The sequence below is a fragment of the Psammomys obesus genome, unplaced genomic scaffold (genome assembly GCF_907164565.1).
Source record: "Psammomys obesus unplaced genomic scaffold, mPsaObe1.curated_primary_1811, whole genome shotgun sequence".
In the NCBI taxonomy this organism is placed as follows: domain Eukaryota; kingdom Metazoa; phylum Chordata; class Mammalia; order Rodentia; family Muridae; genus Psammomys; species Psammomys obesus.
The window spans coordinates 3,629,770-3,641,048 of record NW_026592710.1 but is presented as its reverse complement, the minus strand read 5'-3'; the positions used below and the strand labels follow the sequence as shown (position 1 = coordinate 3,641,048).

Genomic DNA, 11,279 nt, shown 5'->3' with positions numbered 1-11,279 from the left:
TTATATGCCTTAGCCATTGTGATTATGTGCCTCAGAAAAGGTCACCCCGCCCTGCTAAACTTCACCCAATTCTGTAACGCCAAGGCTTGTGCCCCCCTGCTTGCTGCCATGGAAACCCCCGGCTCACAGACTTTCCCTTTAAAAATTCTGTTCACTCAGAGCTCGGGGTCCCACTTCTCTACTGCTGCGCCAGTGAGACTTGGGTCCCGAGTTCGATCGCTCTCGTAATAAAGCTCTCTTGCAATTGCATCGAGTCGTCTCCTGGTGGTCTCTGAGGGTCCCGTGAACCTGGCATAACAAGTTCTCGTTCTCTTTCAGACAAACTGGCCTTAATTGTAGTAATGCTCCTGCCTCACCCTCATGAGTGCCTTGATTACAGTTGTAAACCATCGCTCATGCTCAGCTTTTGTCTGTGGTTTTTGACAAAAAACATTTACAGGATTGTTTGTTTATTTATTTTTCATGGCTTTCAAGATGGCTCCAAGAGTGAAAATACCTGTTACAGAGCCTGACAAACTGAGTTTGGTCCCCAGTACTCACACAGTGGGAGGTGAGAGGCCAAAAATTGTTCTCTCCCTCTACACATGAGCATGGTATGCTTCCCCCACCAAAAATTATAAAATATTTTTAAAAAAGTTTTCTCAGGGCTAGCCAGATAGCTCAGTACACAAGGGCTTGTCACCAAACCTGAAAACATGACTTCTTAGGAAGGAGCTGGCTGACTCCTACAAGTATACTGACCTCTTCCCCCTAGACTGCAGCATGTATACACAAGCATGATGCTGTAGTCTACAGATGTGTCGGCCTGAATTCAGAACTATTCTTGACTATGTGTAGTCTTTGAGCCACAGGCTGAAAATGCGCTATAGCTCCTCTAAAGAGTTGAGACTCAGAAGTCTGCTGTTATAAAGAAAAGAAAATGCAAAATGTTCGATTTTACCAATAAAGACTCAAGAGCCAGATGCTGGGGTGAAAGCCTGCTAGCTCACAGAGGCAGAGAAAGCACCCAGCTGACCTTTCTCCTCAGCTGATGTCCCAGGAGGAAAAAGCCCTTTCTCTTTCTCCATGCTGCCTTAAATCCCCTTCAACTCCATGTCCCTCCTTCCCATGTTTTCTTATGTTCACTTCCTGTCAACTGTTTGCGTCACCTCTTGACGATGGTTGACTTTATTTAGCTCGTGCTTACAGAAAGCTCTTGGGTTCAAGGTGTGTGCTGTGGCTGAGCCACACCACAATTAGAAACAGGTTTTTTTCCAGTTCACAAGCTCGAGGTTCACAGTGTGATCAAATATCCTGAACAGATGCCTGAAGAGGGATGTTGTCTATCTGGGGGCTAGGAGGGAAAAAGGAGAACTGTTTCTGCAAGTATGGGAATAACGGTGAATACCACTACTGCTTCTGGCATGTTCTAATGGCCGCTGACAGAATGAAGCAAGAATAGGTAATGCCAACAGGACAAGGAGGAAGCAAAGCCACTTTTTAAAAATTAATTTTTTCTTTTCTTTTTAAAAAATTTTTATGTGCATGCATGTATGTTTGAAGGCACCAGATCCCCTGGAATTGAAGCTGCCATGTGGTTGCTGGGAATGGAACCCATGTCCTCTGGAAGAATAGCCAGTTCTTTTAACCGTTAAGCCATCTTTCCAGCCCAAAGTTACTTCTTCAAAGCTACTTCTTATCGGATTTAACTGGGGGTAGCTGCCAAAGCAGAGAGGTTTACAGCATTGCAAAGCCAAGAACAGCAGGCTGCCCATGGGTATGTTGGTTCATGCCTATAATCTCAGAATTTGGAAGAATAAGGCAGGGGGATTGCTGAGTCTAATGCGAGGTGGGAGTAGTGATCTTCAGGCCACCCTGGGCTAAGGAATAATACAGAGTGAGCCTCTGTCTCTGCCACACCAAACCAAACCAAAGGTAACCAAACCAAGAAAACAGCAATCAGTTCTGAAGCCTGATTAACTGGCACAGACAACTGACCAATCAGCATGGTGTGTTTCCTCAAAGACTGTAAATCAAGGCGGGGCTTTCATGGAATCCAGGTAACAGAACTGGATTGTGTGATCACAGTTCAGGATCCTGAAGGTTATCTCCCTATAGAGGAATTTTAATACGGAACATGGCTGTTCTGGCAAGAGGTCACATCCAAAGATCTTCTAGGTCTGTGTGATCCGGCTGGAATATAAGCATGCCTTTAATTCAGGAGACAGAGGCAAGCAGATCTGAGCTCAAGGTCAGCCTGGTGTAGAGCAAGTCAGGTACAGAAAAGCTTAGGTCCAGGTGTGGTGGTACACGCCTTTAATCCCAAACAATGACCACAAAGTTACTTTGTAGCAGGAAGCACCCACCTTTGAAAGTGATGCCTAATTGAATGGCAGAAAAGGTGAGGAATCAGAGAAGACTTGACAGAATAGGATATGCCAAACACTCAGGAAGAGAGAGGTAAGGGAGAGAGAGAGGAGACAGTTTTACCGGGACAGTAATAGAGATAGGCAGAAGAACCCTGGTGAAGACAGAATGAGAAGGGGCCAGATTAGAGCAGATTGCTGGAGCTAGTTTGAGGCCAAGCAGAGCAGTTCAGAGACTGAGAGAGAAGCCAGGTTGAACAAGTCAGCTGGAAGAGGAGTTTGAGCCAGAACAGCTGACTTAAAACAGCCAGCCCAGAGCTCAAAAGGAACAAAAAAAGGGTGAGCTTAAGTCTCAAAGGCTGAAAACATTTTTGGCCTAGGTAAGATTGTTCGGAGGCTAGAAGCTCCCAGGACTAAACCTAGGTTAGCAGAGCCAGTAAGCCTCCCAGACAACAAATGAATCAGGCGAATAAAAGTTATTTGCACGGAGGCGGAGCAAAAAAGTTACTTTTACACCTCGCTACAAATACAAGGGGTCATGTCAATGAGCTGTACACCCATGGAGGAAAGCAGTCACTACGCACGTGTGCGCCGAGCGGCTGAACTGGGCCCTGTATTAACTGGACGTGGGTGGTCCTGGAGAGCTGTTGGAGGCTTTTTGGAACTGGAAGATTAGAAAGGCTGGGAGTAGTGATCAGAGGGCACCAGCTTTAACTTGAGGGCTCAAAACTGGAGCGTGCTGCAGAAGAAAGACTAGTCACATGGGTGGTATGAAAGCTGGGCTTTTTCAGAGGGATGAAGAAATATGGTACTGGACCTTTTCATTACTCTCTTATCTCCGTCTTTCTTTCAGGGTTTGGCTATGTGCCTTGGCTGGCCTGGAACTCGCTATTGTAGATAGTGGTCTCAAACTAGCTACGTTCCTGAAGCATCCTCCTGCCTCTGCAGCTAAGCGGTGGGATTACAGGGGGGAGCCACCAGACCTGGCGGACCCTGGGAATCCTAAATTCTGTGGTCAAAAGGGGATTGCCCCAGTGTCCTCAAGATGCTGTGTTCGATTCTCAAACGGCCAGCTGGTAATCTCCTGGGTAGGGAACGTTCGCCTTAATTTTTCAAGGCTTTCGAAAGTAGAGCTAACCCCTTTATTTCTCTTTAGGCTCCTCCATGCTCCCTCGGTCGTTCGCAGTGGGACGGTCCATCCGACTCCGCCTCTTCCTGACAGCTGACTTTACCCTGGGAAGAGCAATAGCTGCCCGAGCATTACATAGGCGCTGGGCGGCGGCGATCGAGAGGCAGGGACGATCGATTGCTGCTGCCTGGCTCCTTGTGTGCGCTGCGCGCTGCGGCTTTTCGCGCCTGCGTAGTGCGCCCCCTCCCTTTCTGCCTCCTCTGCCGCCATGGCGCCAGTGGTTAGTATGGCTCCGCGTGAAGCCGCGGCTCGGGGAGTAGCACGTGGGCCTGGTGGGCCGGCTCCGGCTCCAGCTCGCGTGGGGGACTGCGCCCTGCAGTGGCAGGCCGGGGCGGCCTGGCAGGCGGGGCGGAGGAGACTGGGGCCGCGGCGGGGCCCAGCACGTTGTGGGCGGAGGAGGCCGCGGCTCGAGGCGGTGCGAGAGAGCCCGGAGGGTTCGAGGTGGCGCATCGGGCGCCCGCCCGGGCCCGCGGGAGCTTAGAGGCTGCGGGCTGGACGTCGCCGGGCCCCGGACTCCAGCCCCGGTCTCGGGGCATCGGACCCGGTTACTTGGGCGAGGGGCGGGGAAGACGGATGTGATCTGCCATCCCGGGCGGCCAAGTGGAAATGGCCCTCCACAGGGTGGCCAGAGACAAGGCTGGTTCTCCTAGTACCCCTGGAGGAAGCTGCTTTTCTTAGGGTGCAACAGTGTACAGTTTCTGGTGTTGAGCGAAGACGAAGGCCCAGTTTCTTCATGTCAGGTTCTTGGGGATCGCTGTACTTGGACCGAACGGTTTTAGGCCGTGCTCTGTTTTTTAGTCGGGACGCTTAAGGTGCATTTCCGGTTGTTTTAGTCTTTCTACCATGACTTCCAAATGCTTCAGTGCATTTGGGTGAGAATCTTGGTGGGAGCTTTTGGGGTTCATTGTGGGTAGGTTCTCTTACTGATTTAGGTTCTTCCCGGGGCTGGATTTAAAAGGAATCATTTTGGTTGGTAGTGGGAAGACAACATGGATAGGACGATTTTGTGGGAACTGGAAAGTTGACTCAGTACAAGTTGTGGATGGTCTTTTGAACAGGAAGCTAGGTAGTGTGCTTTGTATGAACTGCAAAACTTAATAGCAGAAACCTAGGGACGTCTTTAAAAGCCTCGGCGGTCGGTAGAGCCAATTGCTGGATGTTATTTTGTAAAGTAAACTGATCCTCAAAGGTGTAGATTGTTAGTCTTACTTCTTAAGCCAGTCAGAAAGCTGGAAACCATTGACCACACATGATCTTGAAGCTGGCATGGAAAGCAGCTAGAATATTTTCAAGTTTTTTTTTTTTTTTTTTTTGCTCCCCTTCTGGGGGGGGGGGGTGTTGAGGTCTGGAGATTAGATGCTGAGGAAGATAATGAAGTGCTCTAATCAAAAAATAGAGGCTAAGGATCAATTTCACACTAAAATTGAGTGTACTAGGTACTTGTATGCTTGCATTTGCAAATGAATAAAATAAAGGAGCATTTCTTGGGAAAAGGTTGGGGAGTCTGGAGAGGTTGAGTAGGACAAGACGGTAATGATTCCCCCTCTTTTCTCGTCTAGAACAAGGCTCTTGGCACTCTAGAAGGGAACCCACCTCCTTGGGTTTGTGTTTGTAAGGACTTCTATGCCTCTGACATGATTTGTTTATTTTTAGTTTCTGTTTATTTCTTTGCTGAGGACTACCTGAGGATTTATCTCTGTTTTCTGTGTATCCTTAGAAAAAGCTTGTGGCGAAGGGGGGCAAAAAAAAGAAGCAGGTTTTGAAGTTCACCCTTGACTGCACCCATCCTGTAGAAGATGGAATCATGGACGCTGCCAATTTTGTAAGTGACATTCTTTTGCTCCTCTGGGCTGGGAAGCAGTGACAGTTGGGAAAACCTTTTGGAGTCTGTTGGGCTTGTAGGCGGTCCCATTTCTTTCACTTAGCTGAAGCCAGGGCAAATTAGTTACTTGTTGCTCAAGTCTCTTGAGATAGATATAAGCTGTGATACGTAGGTGTCGTTTAGCTTTTCTGTCTTCCTCTGATGGTTTCTAGAGATGACCTTACCCAGAAGCAGGCAAACTCCTGGGTCCAGCATTGATTACCATTGCACCCCGTTCCTTGTGTAGCCCTGGCTGTAGACCAGGCTGCATCTGCTGGGGTTACAGGCCTGTGCCACCACACCCTGCTCATTTAAATTGTTTTAAAGATTTTTATCTTTAAAGTTTCTTGTATGTATGTTTGCATGTGTGTCTCTACCGTGTGTGTGCAGTGCCCGTGGAGGCCATAACGGGGTTGGGGCATTTGATCCTCTGGAACTGGAGTTGCAGGTGAGCTACTGTGTTTTTACTGAGAACTGTGTTCCTCTGAAACAGCAACAGGAACTCTCAACCCAGAGCCATCTCTAACCTTGTCCTGATTTTCTGTTTCCCCTTGTAGTTGACCCTGGTCCCCGGTATCCCTATGTTCCCCTTTATCTAGAATTAAGTCTCTGCAGCCCCATTTTGGCTCTTGGGATGTGGGCTTTGTATGCAAACATCTCCTAAGTTCACATTTGTTCTTCACCATTCGGAAGGTTAACTTGTCAAGAGCAGTCATTCCAAAAAAAATTGAAAATTAAAATGTACAGGGATAACACATAGCCATTAATATTCACAGTGTAAGTGCAGCCCACTAACCTTGTGTGGGTGTCTGTCCCTCAAGTGTAAATGCACCTCAGTTGGCTCCCAAAGTTGTGTTTTTATATTTTATTTTTTTATGTACATTTGGTGTTTGGCATACATACATTCCTGTGTGAGGGAGTTGGATGTACTGGAATTTGGAGACAGTTGTGAGCTGCCTTGTGGAAGCTGGGAATTGAACCAGGGTCCTCTGGAAGACCAGCTAATACTCTTAGCTGCTGAGTCATCTCTCCAGCCCACTGCCTAAGTTCTTTATCCAGTGAGTTCTCCATGGCTTTGGTCCTCTGCATGTTGGCAGTTTCTTTTTTCTTAATTAAAAAAAAAAAAAAAATTATTTTGCCGTGCATCGTGGTGCACACTTATCCAGCATTTGTGAAGCAGAGGCAGGTGAATGTTTGAGGACAGCCTGGTCTGCATAGTGAGCTCCAGGACAACTAGAGCCTTGCCTCCAAAAAAGAAAAGAAAAAGACCAAAAAAGTTTTTGAATGTATATGAGTGTTTTGCCTACATTTATGTCTGTACCACACGTGTGCCTTACCAGCCCTGGAAGCCAGAGCAAGGCACCAGATGCCCTGGAAGTGCAGTTGCAGATGGTCGAATGCTGCCATGTGGGTGCTGGGAAACAAGCTCCGGTCCTCTGGAAGATTGGGCGTCTCTGCACTCCTTGATGGCTTTTGTTCGGCGTTTGTCCTGCCTGGTGTTACCACCTGGCACATCTTAGCACACTCATCTCTGCTAATGACTTCCCTTCTAGACTGAGCCCTCTGCTTCACCATAGTTAACAGTTTGCACTGGAGTTTTAAAAAGAGATACGCCTGTGTTAATTGTCGCAGGAGTTGATCAGGACCTCAAGCGTGCCAGTGAGTACTCTCCCTGCCACATCTCCATCCCTAAAATTGTAGCTTTGAGCTGAAGAGGACTTCATCTTTTTGCAGTGGCAACAGAACAGAAAAGTCCCTTTTGGACAGAGGTCTCTGAAGCCTGAGGTGAATGGCTTGCCCTGGCTCCCATGGTGCTTTGCAGAGCGTGTCTGGGCTCTCGGGCCCCTGGTGCCTCTGCTGTACCATGCAGGCAACTCCAGGCAGGTCTGTGGTAGTGGTATCAGGTTTGTCTTTGCCCTTCGGCCAGCTGAAGACACGCTCTCCGCTAGTGCTCAGAGGTTGCTTGCAGCTTTGCATGTTCCTGTAAAAGTCAGACTTCTCTTTATGCTTACTCTTGACTGTTTTTGCTTGGTTTTTATGTTGAGAGAGGGTATCGCTGTTGCCACGGCTTACTCGGTACCCTTGACCGTGAGTGTGCACAGACCCAGGCAGGAATGTTTGCCAGGAAACCGTCTTCAAATTGCGTGGGATGTGTTGAATAGTACCTTCCTTATGAACTTCCTTGTAAGCTTCATGGCCCCAGTGATCCTTAGAACCTGCTTAGAGAAGTGACTCAACAAAATTGTACTCTGATAGTCACACACACAGCACACACTCCCACCTACACACACATTTTTAAAGACACCTGTACTTTGGTGTTGGGAGGAAGTCTGAACTGCTCTGCCCCTGAGATAGGTAAGCCCATTGCACTCCCACTTGACTCTGCAGGAGCAGTTCCTCCAGGAGAGAATCAAGGTGAATGGGAAAGCTGGGAATCTTGGCGGAGGGGTTGTGACCATCGAACGGAGCAAGAGCAAGATCACTGTCACCTCTGAGGTGCCTTTTTCCAAAAGGTATGAGGGGCTTGCCTTCTGTGCTGCTGTGTGAAGGGCAGAGAATGAGTGTGTGCCACGGAACAGTGCTCTTGATTTATTTTAGGGGTGTGTGTGTGCGTGCGTGCGAGCGTGCCTGCCGGCCTGCCTGCATGCATGTGCTTTTGGGGCCAGATGCCCTGAAGCTGGAGTTGCCCAGTGTGGGTGCTGGGATCTGAACTGTGGTCCTGTAACGAGTATGTGCTGAACCTTTTCACCAGGCCTGTTAACGTATTTATAGTTACTTGGCTGGTGGTCATTTCTAGACTTTGCCTGCGCTCTGTTATTTTTTTGTTTGTTGGCTTGTTTGAGACCAGGCTGGCGTGGAACTCAGAGATCTGCCTGCCTCTGCCTCCCCAGTGCTGGGATTAAAGGCCTGTGCACCTTGCCTGGCTATTTTTACATTGTCACCCTCCACTGCTGTTACATCTTGGTGATGACAGCCCCGCCCCAGCTGGCCTGGGCTCATTGTGTGGCTGAGGTCTCCGGTTGCTGAAAGCTGGCCTTACAGGTGCCACCCCATTACACTTTGATGAGAGCATCCGTTTTTAATTGAGTTTTGCTTCTTGTAAGTGCTGGTGTGGTACTGGGTGAGAGAGAGACTGCCTACGTGGATTCTCCTCATGGTGTGACACTGATTCTCTGCCCCTATGTGTTAGGATGTGGGTGAAAACAGCAACAGGCTGGGTTTAGCACAGTTGGGCATAAGAGCTGCCTGCCTGCTGGGGCCCGCTGGTTAAGACTTGTCGGTGAATAGGTGGTAGCTGTCTGCTGTGATAGTGAGGCAGGCTGTGCACAAAACCACCTGTCCTGGGGAGGGGTTGGGAGGACTGGGAGGAGACGAGGGAGGGGCTAAATTGGGGTGTAAAGTGGACAAATTATAAAAAATAAATTGAAATAAACAGAAAGATAAACCAAAACCCCCCTTTCTTATTTAGCCCTTGGGCAGATGCTGCCATCTTGTGACTTTTTATCCTGACACAGCCTCAGTTTCCAACCAGTTCTGTCCTTCACTCAGTGGAGTCGGGAAGGCACCACAGTCCAACTGTAGCTTCCTGTTCTTTTTGGGATTTTGAAGGTGCTTTCTGAAGGTGCCTTGCCTTCTCAAGCTGTACTGCTTTACTTTTTTGTATACTGGCGTTGCGATTCCCACAGCCAGGTGACTTCCTTTTAATTTGGGGGACTGAGAGCTGAGTTCAAGGCTTGGACACAGTAACACTGAGCTCCATCTCTAGGTGCCACTGTTCTGTGGTCCATTTCTTGTCTCACTGTGAGTTAGTTTGAGACAGTCTTGCTAAGTTGACTTGAGAACTTAGGTTGTGGCTCAGGCAGGCCTTGAACTTGGTATTTTTCTGCCTGTTATTAGAGTAGTGGGACCACAGGCATGTGCCCCAAGCCTGCTCACTGCTTTCTTGATGACAATATTTTTCTGAAAAATCCAAGGGTATTCTGAAGTCTAGAACATGTTTCCTTGTCTCTGACCCTCCTACTATAAGTGTTGAGACTAGCTGGTTTTGAGTTAAGCTCTAAAGCACAGTCTGGGTAGACAGCGGCATAGCAGCCTGGTCTGCCTGTAGGCTGACCTCAGACTTGATTCTCCCATGCACTGGGTTTGAATGCCTGTGCTCTCAACAGCCTACCTGTCTGCAGGGAAGCCTGGGTAGAGCTGAGCTTTGGGCAGTGCTTTTGGCAGCCAGTGAGGCTGTTGGTCGATCTCAGGGTCCTTGTTGGTGGGTGGGTGCCAGTGTTTACTTACACCTTTAATCGCAGGCAAGGGAGGAGTTCAAGGACAACCTGGTCTACAAGGTAAGTCTGGGACAGCCAGGGCTACACAGGGAGACCCTGTGCCAAAAATCAAAAACAAAAGTATAAGGAGTGGCAATTTTGTATTTTTAGATGGGTTTCTCTGTAGCCCTGGCTGTCCTGCAACTCACTGGTGTATAACTCACAGAGACCCGCCTGCCTCTGCCTCCCAGGTGCTGCCATTAAAGGAGCGCACCACCACTACCCAGCAAAGAGCAGGCAGCTTGAGGCTCGTTCTGTGGTGGGAAAAGCCTACGTGTGGTGAAGTTAATTTGCCAGTGGGGGGTTGAGCATAGCCTAGTCTCCCTGTATGGCACTGGGACCACCAGCTAGCAGGACCTTACCTATGGCACCTTCGGTATTCAGCTGTTAAACACAGTTGGGGTTGTGGGAAAGCAGCTAAGGCAGCAAATAGATTTTAAAAATGTGTGACTGAAAAGCTACTCAGGTGTGGGGAACGCTTGTCTAACATACACCGCACCCCGGGTTTGACCTCAGCAGAGGAGGGAAGTTTCTGAAGAAACTTTAGAGGCAAGACAGATCATAAGCTTTCACTGTTAGGTCGAGCTGGGCAGATGGGTTGAGGCCAGCCTGGGTAAAGTGGGACCTCTCGTGAGTCTCAGCTCTGGAGGGGCTGGGAGCACTTACTGTGCCCACGGGGTTGGTAATGGCCATCCCATGCAAGAAGTCGGGGGCCCCGACAACCTCCACCTGCCATCTCAGGGAGGTGTGCAGAAGATGTGGGAAGTGTTTGGAGTTGGCGGGAAGGTTGGTGGTCTCCGCAGAGGTGTAAGGTGTATGTAGTTGTCACCTTCCGCTGTGATCTTTCTGTAGTGATTACTACAGGCCATTTTGTGGTGTCTGCTGGTGTGTTCTCACTTCATTGTTAGAGCACTGGCTTGGGTGTACTTGGTCTGTGCAACTTAAAGTTGTTTTCACTGTGTTTTATGAGATTTCAGTGTTTCGGAATGCAAGGAACCCGCCAGTCTAGCGTAGTTCTTGTGTTCTTTCTCTGCAGGTATTTGAAATATCTCACCAAAAAATATTTGAAGAAGAACAATCTTCGAGACTGGTTGCGTGTTGTCGCCAACAGCAAAGAGAGTTATGAATTGCGTTACTTCCAGATTAACCAGGATGAAGAGGAGGAGGAGGATGAGGATTAAGACACATTGGTCTGGAATGTTTTGTATTAATTCATAAATAAAATTTAGGAACAAAACCCCATGGTTTATCCTTGTATCTCTGCAGTGTGGATCGGACAGGAAGTTGGAAATTACAGGGACTGGGGTTTAACTGGGTTGCCGTTCATTTGTATATAGACACTTTTTTCTGCTCAGAGCCTGAACAGAAGAGCCAGTCTAAGCATCTGACAGGAGCGGTAGGGGAGAGGCGGCTTGCCCAGTCCAGCCAACCTGAGTCTAAAAAGCCTGGTGGTTGGTTTTTTTTCTGGTGCCTGTTTCAAAGGAAGGTTTGAGATACAGTGTGGTGCTTTTCAGTAAAAACAAGCAGGTGATTTCTTTTAATTTTTTTTCCTGGAAAAAGGGCAGTCA

At 48.5% G+C, this 11,279-nt stretch overlaps 1 protein-coding gene across 1 annotated transcript; it reads left to right on the top strand.

The window, feature by feature from the left end:
- Positions 1-3,662: 3,662 nt before the first annotated feature.
- Positions 3,663-10,948, top strand: Rpl22 (ribosomal protein L22). Its single transcript, XM_055615205.1, has 4 exons — positions 3,663-3,754; positions 5,252-5,356; positions 7,784-7,908; positions 10,748-10,948. Exons 1-4 carry the CDS (start codon positions 3,743-3,745, stop codon positions 10,890-10,892), a joined length of 387 nt encoding a protein of 128 aa, XP_055471180.1. The 5' UTR covers positions 3,663-3,742; the 3' UTR covers positions 10,893-10,948.
- Positions 10,949-11,279: the final 331 nt, after the last annotated feature.

Coding starts and splice junctions, on each gene's coding strand:
- Rpl22 (XM_055615205.1), top strand. Junction 5,357..7,783: donor TCATGGACGCTGCCAATTTT/GTAAGTGACATT, acceptor TTGACTCTGCAG/GAGCAGTTCCTCCAGGAGAG. Junction 7,909..10,747: donor GAGGTGCCTTTTTCCAAAAG/GTATGAGGGGCT, acceptor CTTTCTCTGCAG/GTATTTGAAATATCTCACCA.